This window comes from Rattus norvegicus, chromosome 1, assembly GCF_021556685.1.
Source record: "Rattus norvegicus strain SHRSP/BbbUtx chromosome 1, alternate assembly SHRSP_T2T, whole genome shotgun sequence".
Lineage (NCBI taxonomy): Eukaryota > Metazoa > Chordata > Mammalia > Rodentia > Muridae > Rattus > Rattus norvegicus.
Genome location: NC_141534.1, coordinates 262,932,244 through 262,949,548, shown reverse-complemented (window position 1 = coordinate 262,949,548; position 17,305 = coordinate 262,932,244). Strand labels below are relative to the sequence as shown.

The window sequence follows — 17,305 nt, the reverse complement described above, 5'->3', positions numbered from 1 at the left end:
GATAGGGACTTCACACCAGATTTCACAACTTACTGTAATGTTACACTAGATAGAACTGGTTTGGGCCTGGGGCTGTGTAGCTCAGTGGAAGAGGGCTTGCCTATAATATGTGAGGTCCTAGGTTAAACCCACAGAGCTGTAAGAAGAAACACCGATAGACACACGGATCCTTCATCGTCAAAACATCTGACCAGTGGTCCAACAGTAAAGAAAGAACACTCAGAAACAAAACACATATTGTCAGTGACTTATCGGAAATTCTCCAGAGCATGTAGAGAAAGGAAGGAGACTTCTCTATAAATATGTTGGAGTGGGCAGTGTCTACAGGACAGCCTTAACCTGTAGGTTCATGTACAGGTAGAGTCATTACAGATGCAACACAGACATTGTGATGAATAAAGACAGGGCTTCCTAACCAAAAAAAAAAATGCACTTATGAATGTGGTTTAGAAACAAAATCTTTGAAACTGAAAATAGAAAGCACATATCCATAGAGAAAAGGTTTGAAGTCACTGGAAAATTCTATTATATAATTATATATTGTTAAGAGCTTCATTTCTTATTGCATATTTAATATTTACCAAGTAATGCTTTGATATACATAAGTGTATATTACAGTCAAGCAAATGAACATATTTTTAACTTTACCTGGCTCTTTCTCTCTCTCTCTCTCTCTCTCTCTCTCTCTCTCTCTCTCTCTCTCTCTCTCTGTGTATGAAATACAGTGAGTAACCAAGTCTATCATTAAAATTTGAACACATTCATAGACAAAATTAAAGTTCACTGTCATTTTTCAGTATTTGAAAAAGTGTGACGAAAGCGTCATACTCGTTATTTAGCCACATTCTTCGGAAGAGCTTTGGGTGTTTGCAATAGATTGGAGGAGGTGAGCATTTTCACTTAATAACAGTTTGCATTAAATTGCCTTATTCATTGATTCAGCTGTTCTTGGAGGTATAAATTTAGCTACACATGACATCTCTGGTGGGTGTCTTTGATTCATCCTAACAGGGAATATCTGACCATATTAAGAAATACTACCAAAAAATGTGAGAGCATTAGTTGTGTCTTTTGTTCACGTGACAAACGCTTACTGAATGTCTTTGTGTGCCTGACCTGGGTTGTGAACTTAAGACAGCAGACATTTCTATGACACAACCCCTAACCCATAAGAGTTCATATACTAATGAACGAGACGGATGAGTAATGGCAGATAATTGGAATAAGAGAAGGGCAGCATCAAAGTAAGTGCAGACAGCCAAGAGAATGTAGACAGCAAATGAGGACTACTGACTTAGCACTGGGTGAAGAAATATAGCACTGAAAAAACAAGACGGTTGTCATAACGAAAACCTGTGAAATGGGATATGATGCCATGAGACAGAACAGGTAGAGGCTGATAACTATGTTTCAGAGAATATGTAGAGACTTAGTAGGCATTAATATCTGGGATCTTAGGGTGGGAATCATGTACAGAAGGTATCAAGTCAGGTTAAATAACAGGAGGAACACTTGGAAACATGAGGGAGGAGCTTTTTGTGATACAGAAATGGATAGAGAACATGACTTAAGGTTCCTATAAAGTCTTTTTTTTTTCCCGGAGCTGAGGACTGAATCCAGGGCTACCACCAAGCTAAATTCCCAACCCCTTCCTATAAAGTCTTAACACTTAAACAGCAAGGAAACAGCCCCAACGTTACAAGGAACCCTTACTTTTAGACTGCTGAAGACACCTGGACAGGAGAGCCCAAGTATACACACTCTGTCCGGATCAGAGACATGTGACACAGCACAGAGCTCTAGGTGTCTGTTCAGCTAATACTGTTCATTCCTCCTGATGCTTCCTCTCTGCATATACTGTTATCCGTGTGCTCTGACTGAACAGTCTCTAAAATCTTGGTCTTCAAAAGATGCTGTATATTTGATTCAGTAAAATTTACTTGGATTTTTGTGCCCCAGGAACCTCCTGGATTTACTGACATATCTAAGCCTTTTGGTCTTTGAATTGATTCTTTGTAAAAGAGACCTCCATCTTCTTGAGTGGATGCAGTGGTTGGTCACTTAGTGGCTTTGAGAATCGGTGGGCATCTTCCTCATTCTCTGTTAAGTATTCCCAAAGAAACCAGTGGAAATGCAGCTCCAAGTTTTGAGATCTGCATATACTGTTCTCTGTAGTTGAGCTAGGCAAAAGGTACGATGTTGGTTCTGTGACATAGGACATCAGAGTCTTGCACTGGATTTCTAAACTAGAGGATAACAGAAAAGAGGGATGTTTAATGTTACTTGTGAAGGTTTCAAATCTTTTGAAAATGACAAACAAGTTATGTTAATGTATTATGAGCTTTTTGGTAAGTATATATTTTAGAATACCTAATGATACCACCTCTAAATAGGCTCACCTTGTCATGTGCACATTTTATTGATTTCAGATTAAGCCTGAATATCTAAATGGGCTAACGTACACAGATATGAGTTCACAAGATGACAGTCATGTTGGTTTATGCTGCACTTTTCCTAAATAATTGTATGAATCAGACTTTGAAGCTTGAAGCCTTTATGAAAGCAATGCCTGATAGCCGAACAAAACTAATGTGAGACTTTAATTCATGTATGCATCAACTGGATGTGACAAAGTAGGATTGTCTGTGGAAGAAGATAATAAGATTCTGTTTTAAGTTTGTCTCTAACTCCGTGACCTTGGGTAAATGTATATTTATTTTGTAAGACGCAGGCAAAACCTGCCCCCTACCTATCTTCTGGAGCTGCTGCAAGATTTATTGAACAAGAAGAAAAAGTGGTTTATAGATCTAGTGAGACAGAAGTCACATAAATGCAAAGCAGTAGGATTAATTCCATGAGGTTTACAAAGTTAAGCTGGCTCTCATAACTTCCCTGTGTGTCAGGTAGCTAATCTTAGCCTGCCTTTTTCCAAACATGAGGGCTCAGGTATTTCTCCAGCAATCTGGATTGTCTGAGAAGAAGCACACTGACGGAATCCCGACTGTGCCCAGTATTAATGTGATACCTGAAAGTACTTTAAAGAGCACTTTAAACTGTTCCCATCATTCCCTTGGCCAGCTATGGGAAGAGCTTAAATATTGTTCTACCTGGTTTTCCTCTCCGGTTCCTCATGGCATCCAGCAGGAATGCAAAACACCCTGCTTCAATGCTATCTAAGGAGAGCCAAGTGTTTGGGAGCCATTAAAAGACATTGTTCTATTGATGAAGCATGTGATATGATGTAATGCAGGCTGAAGTCAAGGTATCCATCAGAAAGGGAGCAGTGGAAGACGGGGGAAAGAATATAAGCATTTGGCTGGGAGTTATGGCACCTGCTGATTATCCCATAGGTGGGCTGAAGGAGGAGGATCACAAGGTTGAAGCCACTTAGTCTGCAGGATGAGACCATTCTTTGGAAAAGCAAAGCAGAGTTAGTTAACTGCAGCTCTCACAGAAGGATTATGGCAGTGATGAATGTCCCACCCTGCTTAGCATCTCCTCCTCATGCAAACCAAGTGAAGGCAGGAGGATAGGAACCACTGAGACACTTACCTCCTCCCCCTCCACAAAATAACCCCTTATTCCCTTTTTCCAGCATTGCTGGTTCAATGTTACTGAAGCTTACTAAGCAGTTACTGAGTGCCTCATCTATAGAAAGTCACCAATCGATGCTGTCTGTCGGGGGAATTTTGAGTAGAGAGAATTCCAAGAGGACTGGATATGCAGAGGCCTTGCCTTGGGCACTACATGATAGTATGACCCTTGGTGGTTATACTGGAAAGTAGAGAAGATGGTAATACATGGCTGAGAGAACATTCGTAGATGTGCCACATATGTTGGTACATTTAAAGTTTGGAACACGTATAGAGGACACATCTGATTGACTCCGCTAGGTGAGATGTGGGAGGTGTTTCTACCCAGCTAGGCAGTCATTCTTTTATTGAGAGCTTCATGAGCTGGGCACCAAGGGAGACATTGTGAGAAAGAGCAAATTAATGCAGCTACTATGGTCTTTATCCACACACTGTTTTGAGGGAGGTTATTAATAGACGAAGAAAACAAACACAGGATTGAATGACACTGAGAAGGCACTATTGCGAGACTGCCAAAGGAAGGAGAGGCCAGGATGCTACTCCTGATGATACATCTGGCCGAGATCTTGACAGCAATGGCATATTTTTCATGGGCAAATTTAAAAACCTTCCTCAGAGGAATCGGCAATGTATAATATCTTCAGGCCTATGACATTAATTTTCTAATAGCATTTTCACAAGACCATAATAACAACACCTATGGGGGCTGGTGAGACGGCTCAGCATACAGTGAATCATTGCTGATGCTGGTACCCAAAACACATGAGTTTCATCCCCTAAGCTGACAGAGAGGAAGGAAGGAACTCATTCCCAAAAGTGGCCCTCTGACTTCCACTCACACTGTGACAGGTATAGCCCTGTACACAGACACATGAAAATACGTAAATAGATATAAGAATATAATAACATATACCATATTGATGAACCAAACATACTTCAACAACAGACTTCCCGTGCTCCACCTGTTGTTGTGGACTCCCAACAATGGGAAATTAATGATTTAGAAAATTCTTGTAATTTCTCCTATGACTTGTTGATAAAAGTCATTAGGGAAATAAAATGAACACACACACACACACACACACACACACACACACACACACACACCATTACCTGGGGCCAATTTTATTTGCATCTGTATAATTTTAACTTCACCAATGGATAATGGGAATTAGGCCTTAAATTTTTTAGCTGTCCTCAATAAAGTCTCAAATGACCCAAGGACGGTCACTTTAGAATGTCCTTCTTGGAAAATTTCTCTCTTGTTTTCATTACTGTTGAATTTTTTATTCCTGAGCCAAGATTTCACTCTGTATCCCAGAATGCTCTTAAAGAAATTATGTAGCCCAGGCTGGCTTCAAACTAGGGCAATTCTCAGCTTCCCTATTGCTAGAATTACGGACATGAGCCCCACACCCGGCTTTTGTGGGATCATCTTAACACACGTGTAAAAAGCCACTCCGTTCTTAGTGTTTGTAGCATTTTATTAAGGAGGATATTTATTTTAATACTAAAAATTTAATGCAGCAATATCTAAGGAAGCTCTAGTTGATCTCTGCTTGTCTTTGTTTGTTTGTTTTGCTTTGTTTCAGGCTTCCCTTTAGAGGGGAATCTATTGGGTTCTGGTTCTTTGCTCTGTGTCTTTCCTTTCCTGGAGGAATTTCTCACTCGTTTACCCAGATTGGAAAAGAGGTTAACAGTATGGAAAGAAAGCATTAAAGAAATGATGACCCTGCCTTGCTCTGAAATCTTCTCTATGGGAAGGATCAAGACTACCTTGAGACAGTGCTCTTGAGACAGTGGCCAGGAGGCCTGGGGAGGAGAGAGCACTGTTGATCCTTGGTGTTCTGTGGAGGCTATTGCCTGCCAAAATGTGTTTCTCTTTTAGCAGAGTCTGTATTTGCACAGTGGTGGCACTTTTCAAAGAATCCTTGTCTTTTATTAGCAAGAGGACACGTCTAGGCACCCAGCTTCGATTCTTGGTATAAACAGCTCCTGTGTGTGTGATCCCTGGCTCCTTTCATTATAAGAACAATACTATTTTCATTAATATTATTTATTTTGTATCTATTTGTCTATTTATCTACACAAGGTCCCACTCTGTAGCTGAGACACATCGCAACTTGACTGTGTCCTATCCTATGCTTGACTACGTGGAGACCATCCTAGATCAGTCTCTCAGGTGCTAGGAATCCTGTGAGCTGTAGGAACCATCATGTTGTGACATCTCTCTGGAATAGATTTTTATCACAAAGTTGTTCCTCTGGAGCATCGTTAGGGAGGTTTCATTAACTGAAGATTAATTGTCGCTGTGTATTACTTTCAAGTAGGGCTCATCACAAACTTAAAAATTTTCTAGAGTAAGATGAAGATTTCAAATGCAAAACTAAACAAAAATCAAACTGCAAATGGGAATTGACACTATTTTATAACATCTGTTTATTCAATCCATAAGTATTCCTTCAATAATTTCATAATCCTCATGTACTCAAGAAGATATTATTTAGTGCATGGAAATGGTAAAAAGATTCAATGGCATTTTGAAACTTGAAATCAACTAACAATTTGAAAAAAGGCTTGGCTTTTGAGAAACTGCAATTTCCAAAGTCCTCTCACTTACTATAAATCATTCCCTCAATTTCTGAACAGTGGCAGGGGATCTTGGGTAGACTGATATTATAATCACATAATTACAGAAGTTTAGGATCACAAAGGATTTTAAAGGTCATCTAATGCAACCACTTAATTTAATATGTGGGAAGCTCAATTGCCCGAGGTCCCACAGCAAACACCAACCTTCAAGCACTGGCTTGCTCAGGGGGATCTGAATGCATGTGTTAGCAACCCTGGACTAGACGCAGAAGCATACAAAGCCTTTCCTGTATTTGTTGATGGTCAGATCGATAACAAACTCACAACACATACCCACCAAGCCAATCACCTACAGTTCCTACCATTCAGTGCACTGTTCCCAAACACTGAGAACAAAATGGCAAACAGGTCACTTCTTCGGAGTTAGTTTCCCTTTTCCCAAGGAGTTCGTGGTCTCTTAAGGAAGCCAAGTTGTATACAGCTCCAAAATACTTGGGGAATCTTCACTTTAATTGTGCTGTCAAGTGTGACTGCTTTCAGTACCTGAGAGCGCTTAAGAAAACCTGGAAAGCCTGAGAGACACAGCCAGAATACAGCAAATACAGAGGCGAATGCCAGCAGCAAACCACTGAACTGAGAATAGGTCCCCTATTGAAGGAATCAGAGAAAGAACTGGAAGAGCTTGAAGGGGCTCGAGACCCCAAAAGTACAACAATGCCAAGCAATCAGAGCTTCCAGGGACTAAGCCACTACCTAAAGACTATACATGGACTGACCCTGGACTCTGACCTCATAGGTAGCAATGAATATCCTAGTAAGAGCACCAGTGGAAGGGGAAGCCCTGGGTCCTGCTAAGACTGAACCCCCAGTGAACTAGTCTATGGGGGGAGGGCGGCAATGGGGGGAGGGTTGGGAGGGGAACACCCATAAGGAAGGGGAGGGGGGAGGGGGATGTTTGCCCGGAAACCGGGAAAGGGAATAACACTCGAAATGTATATAAGAAATACTCAAGTTAATAAAAAAAGAAAAAGAAAAAAAAAAAACCTGGAAAGGAGTCTAGGAGGAATCACAAAGGGGGTGGGGGGACCTCCCCAACTATACACACACACACACACACACACACACACACACACACACACACATATAGACTGAGCAGGACACACACACACACACACACACACACACACACACACACACACACACACAGTTTATTGCAGCACTCTCTGCTGCCTTCTGAGATCCTCTGCAGGCTGGGGCACACAAAGTAAGGACTAGATGCCAACTCGCCCAGTTTAACAGGGAGAGAGAGCAAGAACCCACTCATCTTCTAAACTGGAAAAGACAAGAAAAGGAGAAGAGAGGGGGAACAACCAAAGAGTAGAGAAGAGAAAACAGGAATAGGAAACCCTTCACAGCGCCTGTTCAGGGAACAAGGAGCTGCTCGTCCCCAGAGGAAGGGTACTCTGGCTGCTTGCGGGGACTCTGCGCTCCTTGGGGAGGGTCGGGGACAGCACAGCCCGCGCCCGCCTCCCTGTACACAGCGCAGCTCGCCGGCGGGACGCAGCGCCCGGAGCCCTGGCAGAGCCCGCCCTCCCTCCCGCGTCGCCAGCCGGCGCGCGGCGCCCTCTCTGCCCGTGACTTCAGTTCGGCTCCACCCCCGCGCGGCGGCGGCGGCGGCGGCGGTGGCTCGCAGCTCCGTCCCAACCCGCGCGCTCCTCACAAGCCCAGCCTGGGCGAGCGGCAGGCACCTGCCCGGCGCCGCCTCCGCGCGCCCCGCCGCCGCCCAACTTGGATGGAGTTGTGGTCCTGAGCGCACACCCTGCCGCCGTCAGCCCAGTGCCTCGCTCCGCTGCCTGCCTTCGGTTCGGGACCCCCTCTCCGCTCCTCTCCGCTCCAGAGATGGGAAAAGTTGGCTCCGGGGACGGCTCCTCGGCCGCGCTTAGCGCGCTCCTAACGGGAGCCGGGCTTCTGATGCTCTTAGCCCCTGGCATCTGCAGCAGCCTTTCTTGCTGCCCTCCGCAGCACCCTAGCTCGACCCCACGCTGGACCCTTACCCCAAGAGGCTTTTCTTACCCCGGACCGCTGGGTCGGGCTCCTGCCACGCCCCCGCCCCTCTTCATGAGACCCCTGTTCGCAGTGGCCCCCGGGGACCGGGCGCTGTTTCTGGAGCGAGCTGGGGGCAGCAGGGTGTCAGTGGCGACCGCTTCACGCTCTGGCCGTAGGAGACGGAGTGGAATGGATCCTGAGAAGACTGAACCCGGAGAGGGTACGAGTCGGAGCCGCCGGGACATGCTAAGGGATGGAGGGCAGCAGGGGCCTGGGACTGGCGCGCGGGACCCGGACAAAGCCACTCGCTTCCGGATGGAGGAGCTGAGATTGACCAGCACCACATTTGCGCTGACTGGAGACTCGGCACACAACCAAGCTATGGTCCACTGGTCTGGCCACAACAGCAGCGTGAGTAAAGTGGAACTGTGGGCAAAGGGGTGAGAGAAGGAAAGGGTTACCATTCACTGTGAGAGCTGGTGGAGAATTGGGGGAAAGGGGTTTCTTTCTTGGGAGATGCTGCACAGTGAAGTCTTCCCATCTGGCCTCCCCCCAAGAGTTAATGGTGCCTACTAGGGAGTCCCCACCACCACCTTCAGAGTCTTCTCCAGATCAAAAGGTTCAAACTGGAACGGAACAGGCAGATCTTTTTTATTTCTTCAATGACACTGGAGAGTGGAACTGAAGACCAACTGTGGGGGTGGTGTGTGCGTTAAAGTATTTTTAATGCAGTGCTGAAAGGGTTAAATTTCCAAGCCCACTGAAATTCACTGAAGGGACATTTCCTTACCTGATAGACTTACTGGGGGTGCACGGAGAAGTCGCATCTGTGGGTTTTTTATTTTATTATTCAGAGCTCCTAGACCCTTGTTCCACCCCAGAGAAGGCAAACTGCAGTACGATATAAGGTGCCCTTTGGTATTAGGATCTATTTGGGGACCAAACGGATGCAAGTTTCAGTGCAGAGGCTTCCCAGCATCTCCTGACAGCATTAGCAAGTGCATCTTGAGAGTCAGGCTTTTCTAACCCATGAAAGGGCAGTTGTTCTCTGGCATGGTCAGCCTGGGGAAGATCAGATAGATAGATTCCAGTGACAACAACTCCCTGTTTTCCCACCGACTGACCTCCTCTAGGGAGGAGCTCAAATAAAGATTTGAGTTTCCCTTTATGAAGAACAGGACGAGATTTCAGTCGCTGAGAAAAGATTTAGGGTGCAACTCACTGTTTCTATCAGGAGCTTCCGATTTTCAGAGAAGCCTGTATGTTTGAAATCTGAGGAAGCTACCCAGTTTAGCCCAAACCTAGAAACTTCAATGCGCTGAAATAGTAACGAAGCAGCTTTGATGGTAATAACTGAAGATTTAAAAGCGCGTAAAGTTCTTTAGACTGCCGTGCCATGAACCATGAAGGCGAGAAGAAAAGTTAAAGGTTTATAAAATGGGGATTGGGGGTTAGGTGGGGGTGGGGGTAGGGGGAGGATCTCAACTGCAGCTTCCATCCCCTGATGGAGTTGTCTGTAATGTGCACGGTGGCTACAACATGGTACCTTTGAAATTGTTTCCAGGAAGCTTGCCAACAAGTGCCACTTCACTGAGCTGTGTTCATTGTTGGGTTTTTAATGAGAGTTGAGAAGGTTTTGAAATATACAGTGTCATGCATTAGGCGGTCTAGCCTACCCTCTACTGAGGACAGCCCCTGATTTCTGTCTATTGCAGCCTTCATGTGGGGCTGCTGCTGGAGGTTCTCAGAAACGGTTTTAATCAAAATCTAAAGTTGAAGCAATTCCTACTCAAGTTCTGGACACTCTTGTCCTGGAGCACTGTGCGATCTACATCTTTTGTCTAATTGTTGCTGAACTTGATCCTTTCATTTTAACGTGGATCTTCCAATACTGACTAATAACTCCAGCTCCATTAAGTGATTAACTCAGAGCTCTGGCTTTAGGAGGAGATTTTCAATGTATCCAATGTGTTAGATCTTGTTGTATTAAGAAGAAGAAAAAAAAAAGAAAGATAAAACTTTGGACCAAAATATTTCTGGCTTTTAACGTAATTCAGGTTGTAAAATGTCGCTCACCCATTAAACCTCTACTTCAGTTCATCTCTTAAAAGATCTTGGAAAGAGAGTACATCCTTGGCAAATTTTAACCTCCATTTAGAAATGGCGCCAAGCACTGCCAGCTTTTAATTTTTTTTTTTTTTTTTTGATGCACATGAGCTGAATGGGGCTTACTAGAATTGTGGCTTAGGGCAGGAACATGAATCTAAGATAATGTAGGAAATAATGAAGGTGCTGAGTGTTAAAGGCTGAACACTCAAATTATGCTAAGCACAGTGATGAGGGGGGCTCATACCTCACAGTTCCCTCCCGTCCTCTCTCCTCCCAGGTCCAGCTCTAAGCATCTCATGTAACTGCTTTATCTATCTTATTATGTATTGCCTAGATGATGAAGAAAGAGAAAACATTGTTTATCCAGTTCCATTAAGGAACCCGGGAGAGCAAAACGTTAAAGCATTTTGTAAAGAGGAACGATGCAGAAAGACACTTTGGCTAACTTTGTGCAATGGAAGCGTAGAAAGACCTGAATCCTGTTTCACTCCTTAGTGTTTTACTACAGCATGGGCAACATGCTGTGGGTGAGGAATTCATCTACAGTTGGGGATGCTTCAAGATTAATATTCAAGAATCATATATTAAGTTACTTAGGAATATTTTCCTGTGACAAAAATGATATTTTGTAACTATTCTCAATTTTATTATATTAATCCAGAGTGAGAAATCTACTTCTTTAAACCTGGGGACAAGATTAGGAGATTCCCACATTTTATACTTAGATCTTACAACCTCACAAACCTCATTTTCAGTTCTCAGAGACGCAGGTAACACACCCAGAAGCCTGTGTCCCATTAGATAAAATCCTGGGTTTAGAAGAGTCTCTGATTACAATAGCACCTGCCTCCAAGGTGCGAGTGTATGATGATTGGCTGCCCGACAAACCAGTGAGGGACTCTGGATTGGTCTTTCATCTCATTCCCTTCTTTTTCCTGCCCTATCATCTGTTGGACTTGTGCACTTGTGTAGACACACAACTGTTGTGCCTCATCCGTGGGTGTAATGTGCGTCCTCCACACTGCAGTCTTCTCCCTTGATGGAAACCGTTGCTAGAGTTGGTGGAACACCTGAGGGGGGATATTCTGGCACGAAAGGTGCTTGGTATGAATCATTTGTCATGAGCTTGGTGTCATGAGCAAGAACATATTGTTCCTATCCTACTCATTCCAGGCATGCTGTGCCCTGATCTAAATTTACATAGTAATCCTTAGAGTGTTACAAAATGTATCTGACTATACATGTGTTCTTGGTGCTGTACAGTGTTTATACTTTTATCCCAAGGGAATTTAAAGTGCTACATTCAGTAATCTATTAACTCCCTTGTAGGTGGTAAGTAGGTGACAAGTGTTAATATCGCCCTTTCATATTTTTATGCTGTAGTTAACTTGAATGTTTCAGTTCATCAGCTTGGCTCTATCTCTCTGGCAGTAGTGCGAAGTGATTAACAGAACTTTTCACTTAGATTTTTCCATCGTGAATACTTAGTACTCATCAGAGAGTGTGGTGCCCTGGTCAGCTTTTGCTTATCACTTTGCTCTTATTGGTTTCTAGAGGTGCCATGTCTACCCAACTTTACTGAATAAACTGAGTGCCCACTGGGTCATGGCAGGTCTCTGACATTCACTATTCTATTTAATCACATTGAGTAGACCTCCTTACACAGATGAGGAAGCCAAGGCTACAAAAGGGTAAAAGTTCTGTGCATTCATGAGTGCACAGGGCAGGAATCGAGCACCTACAGTCACCTGCTCTGAAAAGCCCCCAGAATGGCTTGCCTTACAAGCGTTTGGCAGACAGAATACTCTGGCCTTTGGACTCTGTATAATTCATAACCCTATTTTGAGTTGATGTCTGACAGTGATAAGAAGGCATATTCTGGGCTAAAGGCTTCCTCTCCCTGAGGGAAAGCAGGTGCTGTACCTCTTCTCTGTCATCATGCCTGTCACCTAAGTGGGGAGCTGGTTGTGTTCTCATCCACCCACCCCTACATCTTTTGTGAGAGGTGCAATCTGCACTTGGTGATTCAACGAGGGTAATCTAAGATCATTTAGCTCTCTGATTATCTTTCCCAGTAGATTCTTTTCCTCCCCCTATTCATCTTCTTTGTCTTCCTCCCCTTCCTCTTCTTCCTCTTCCTCCTCCCCCTTTCCCTCTTCTTCCTTCTTTCCCTTCTCTTCCTCCTCCTTCTTCTATGACACATCAGACATTAAAGAGAATTGTGTTTCAGTAATTTGGCAAACTGTTTTGATACAATGCCCCCCTTCTCTCTTTTCTGGCCTGACTCATTTGTATTTTTAAATAAAGTGAAGAAAAAGATCTTTACCTCCCCTTAGCCCACATAGTAACTTCTCTGGTGGTCCCCATGACTTTAATGACTGATGGCGTTATGTGGAGGTACTTGGAAGGTAGCAATATTAGGGACAGATGGATCTGAGTTCGCATCTAAGTCTACTGCTTCCCAACACATTGCCGTGGAAAGTACTTGAGTTCTTTAAAAGGTTCAGGCTCCTTTTCTGAGACTCAGGAAGGTTTGCTTTCTGTGTTTTTTTCCTTAACAATGTACATTCAGTTCTTTGTGTTTGGGAAGTCTTTAATAAGTAATACTTCTTTAGGTGAAAAGCAAAGTCCGGTAATTAAAAATGACAAATTAGAGATCTGGTTGTATGTGAGTCAGTCACATCCTGCTGACATCCACCACATATAACTAAAGTATAGTGGGAGAGACTGGGATTTAGACCAGACACAATGACCTATATCTCTCATCAGTGAAATTAAAAAAAAAAAACCTTTTACTTTCCATTGATCTTTTCCCTATACCCATCCATGTATCCGTGTTCAAATTTGTTTGTGAGGTGTCCTGGACTTTGAGACCTACAGAGACTCAGAGATTCAATCTGTACCTATACATTTGTTGTTACTGGATTTGTTTTATCATTTCTTTGATTTATTAAATGTGCTATTTTTTAATTGAAGTGTGGGAAATTTTGGCAAGCAAAAATCTCTTAGATATTGGCCCCTTTTGATGGGCATTGTCTAGGTTATATCAACTCTAGGAAGTTTATCACATTCTTTTAAAGCAGTTCCTTAGACATCCACTGTTTAGGTTATGTAAGCAGGTGGAATAAATGGTTTTGGTAATGAGAAGAATAACTACTTACTTGCCACAGATTGACATGTATCAACATTATGATGAGAACTTTAGATGAATTTTATTTACTTTTAATTCTCAAATACTCACTGAACTCCAAATATCTGTCATTCACTGGCATGGGGATGGATGTGTATGGCATGGAACCCAAAAAAATGAAAGAAAGAAAAAGTTCTTGCCCTCTGAGAGCTTTCAGTCTTGTACCCAAAGAGTCTTACAAGAGAGCACTGAGGATCCATGTGCTTTGAAGTAGAATAGCACATGACAGGATGGTAGAGATGGACTGAATATCTTCTGGAAGGAAAGTCTCCAAGCTTTATTGCAGGGAGAATGCTCCAATGTCACTTTCAAATGCATGGAAAATTCAAATAGTTAGAAAGTATAACAAGGCATTTTGAGCTGAACAGATTTCGTAAATAAGGAAGTAGAAGGGGCATGGACATTACCACTCATTTCTAGGAAACCCACCTAGCTTTATTAAAACCTCTGTTGAAAGCTTAAATTCTAACATTAGTCTTAAATGTATTGTGGAAGAAAAGAGCTTGTGCATCAATCCTATAGTGGGTCTGGTTGTCTTCCGTGGCTAGTGCCTGAATAGAAATGCCATGGTTACTGAAAGCTACAACTGACTATACTTGTACAGTAAATCTTGGCTCAACCATTTTTATGCTGACATATTTTTGTACATACATCCCCTTTTTGCCCCAGAATGATTTGCCACTGGTTAGTTTCTAGTCAGATATATCCCTAGCTGTTCTACCTGGAGAATAAGTTCGTCCCCACCACCACCCTGACAGTTTATGTGAGTCACTAAATGTATGTTAAAAATTTGTCCCGTGTATCTCTCCATTTCTGCCCTGTAGTTCTGCATGGATAATGCGGATAATAGATCTTCTGTTAGCAAGACTGTCCAGTCTCTGTTGTGTCTGAAGTCATTGCCAGAGAAGAGATGTGCCTAGAGTGAGGTGAGGTGAGGTCTGGCACAAGCTTACAGGTTGTTCTTGAGGAGCTGAAACTCTGCTCAGATGGGAATGTTGACCTTGTCAAATAACTGAGGGCAAAATGGAGGATCCTATTGTGTAACACTGACAGTATGAAAGCAGCCAGTTCTAAGACTTAGGTATGGGATAAAGACAGAACAGGAAAACTAGTATTTCTTCAGGCCATTTTACATGTGTCTAAAGATACTGTATCTGTTTCTGTAGCACTCATAAATGTTGGCTTAACACTTGAGATCACTTACAGCTCTTTTTTCATCTTTACAAAGAGCTTCTCTTCCCAAAGACTGGAGCATCACTTCCCTTCCCTGAGTTTCACTCTCAGCACAATCCTGTAAGTTGGGATAGATGAATTGCATCCACATTTCTGAGAGAGGGAAGCCAGGTTCACTTTGTAGGATCAGAAAGCCAGAAACATTTGGCTACACTGTGCAACACATTGGATTCTTGGTATAGTCCTCCAGTCCTGCCAGGACTGTGCTAGGTAGGCGTTAGAACATAGTTACTTTGTAGCCTCAGGGGTAGCCACAGTCTGTACAAATATATCTGTGTTAAGAACTGTGCCGGTTGGCCAGGGAGCTCCAAAAGCCTAAACTCTCCAACTTCTGCTGAGTTAGGCGGTTCAGGTTATTTGCTTCTGGCTTCGGTGTATGAGTCCTCACTGATGCTCTCTGTGTGCATTAAACCTTGAACTAGTGGCTTTCAGAGAAATAGAGGGGGGTTGGAGAGAGAGAGAGAGAGAGAGAGAGAGAGAGAGAGAGAGAGAGAGAGAGAGAGAGAGAGAGAGAGATCCCACCAGTAAGCTTCCTGACAGTAACCTAAGTGAATTCTGCACTATACTGTTAATGTACTGCAGAGACAAGATTACATGGGTCTAGGGTAACTGTAGCTGACAATGGAAGAGCAAGGAGTAGAATCCTCCACCCACCACTTCCTTCCTTAACTGTTTTCTGCAGTGAGTTCTAATTTAAATAATGCTAAAGGTGGCCTCAGTTAAGGGAACAGAGGGTGTCACATTTTGAAGCAGAAGAAGTGAGACTTGATGCTAATGGTGATTAGCTCATGCTAATTCAAGAGAACATACTCAAAAATTAAACTGAGTCACAGGTTGTTACTTTCTTTCTTCTATTTCTAATTTCCAGGAGAGAAGACTGGATGAGAGTTTGGTGAATATTATGGTCTATATCTAGTGAAGATATATTGATGGGTAGCCTCCAAGTCCTGTCCTCATAACATAAAGAGCCTTAAAGTTAGTGAGCGGCTGCTCATTGAGAACACGTTGTGGACCATGTCTGGGCTATGCCTGCCATCACAATGCCATTACAAACTACTTGGTGCTGTCTCCACTCTGAATCTGTGACTGTCTCAGTCTAAAGAACTTGCCCAAAGTGGCCAAGCTCGGAAATACCCAAGACAAGATTTGTCTTTTGCTGTTTTTAGATTCTAAAATTTTACTGCTTGCATGCTGCTCCTTATATAGGTTTATTATTTTTTTAATCAGGATATAGCTTGATCAGTGCCCTAAGCTTCTGCCAAAACTCATGTTTGCCCTCCTGGTCTCACCGATGCCTCATCATATTACTGAGAGGGAAGGTGTAGGAGTGTTCTTTGCTTACTGACTGCTGACTAATGACCCTAGAGTGACAGTGTGGACAACTGTATCTTTTTTAAAAGAAGTGCTAATGAGAATCATATTAGCAGACAACCAGATGATCATGCAAATGGACTGATGCCTCTAGTCAGCAGCCCTTAATAGAGTAGCCTGGGGTATCAAGGCACAGAATCCTGTACTCAGCTCCAGGGCCTATATGTGTGTGGGTAGTGAGGTGGAGGTGTTTAGGGGTTATTGTTAGACTGGAGAAGTCTGCCTTCTCTCAGCTATTCCACCCCAAACTCTCCAGTAGCATTTTTAAAGGGTTTTGAAGGGTTATTTTAAGCATCGCTCCTGCTTGCTCTAAGTTGTATTTGGCTGAGATAATAGAGAGATTAAGGCTGGGTGACACATACTCAGTGACTAGCATGTCCCAAAGGACTGCCCTCCTGGGATTCACGTGCAAATTCCCAGGTGAGAGGCAGACACTGGAGTCTTTGCATTGTGACAAATTCCTTGGAAATTTGTCCACTCTGGACATTGTTCATTTTAGAAGCCCATGAATTTTAGGGCCCGTAAAGCTCTTTTCTGTCCATCCAATTGTAATCTTTATTAACATGCTACGTTTTCTCATGAAGAAGCGAAGCGTGTAGATTTTTGAACTCTCCTTAATGGAAACTCCTGGTGCTTGTCTCAAGGCCTTGCTGATCACTTGGGAGAGCACAGCCTCCCCAGGATTATTAGGACATTATTTTCCTGTCTGGACATAATGTAGTGGAAGTGGTAAAATGTTGCACATAAGCATATGTGACTTAAAATGTAGTATAACAGCTAGAAATTCCTTTAATTTCTTGCTTTATTATCTGCTACATAAGTTAATTTGGCTAGCAGTGTAGCTCTGTGCCTCCGTTTGCCTTTAAAATGTGCATAATATTGAATTCTTTTAAAAAATTTAACCTACAGTTTTTGGCATTTTGAGATTAATATAGTTGCATTAGTTCCTCCTATATAGGTAGGTGATTTGTTAACATTACTTTTAATAATAATAATATCTAAGTATAGACTACTAGAAGATGCTTACAATTCGTTTCTTGTAGTATTGCCTTCCTCCCCACATTAATCATGAAGTTGCATTTACGTTTGTATGCACACGTGTTTACGTATGTGCAGGCCAGAGGACAACTTAGAAGACTCGGATTTCTCCTTCCACCGTTGGGCGTGGGAA

At 43.0% G+C, this 17,305-nt stretch overlaps 1 protein-coding gene across 9 annotated transcripts in view; it reads left to right on the top strand.

Annotated features, from left to right (window-relative positions):
* The first annotated feature begins 7,835 nt into the window (after nucleotides 1–7,835).
* The window catches only part of Sorcs1 (sortilin-related VPS10 domain containing receptor 1), a 513,248-nt gene continuing 503,778 nt past the window's right edge, over nucleotides 7,836–17,305 (top strand). For 4 of the 9 annotated variants that reach the window (XM_087565378.1, XM_087565384.1, XM_087565390.1 and 1 more), the window contains exon 1: nucleotides 7,897–8,642. In XM_087565378.1, the coding sequence (XP_087421504.1) occupies nucleotides 8,085–8,642 (558 nt within the window). In that variant the 5' untranslated portion in view covers nucleotides 7,897–8,084. 9 annotated transcript variants of the gene reach the window in all.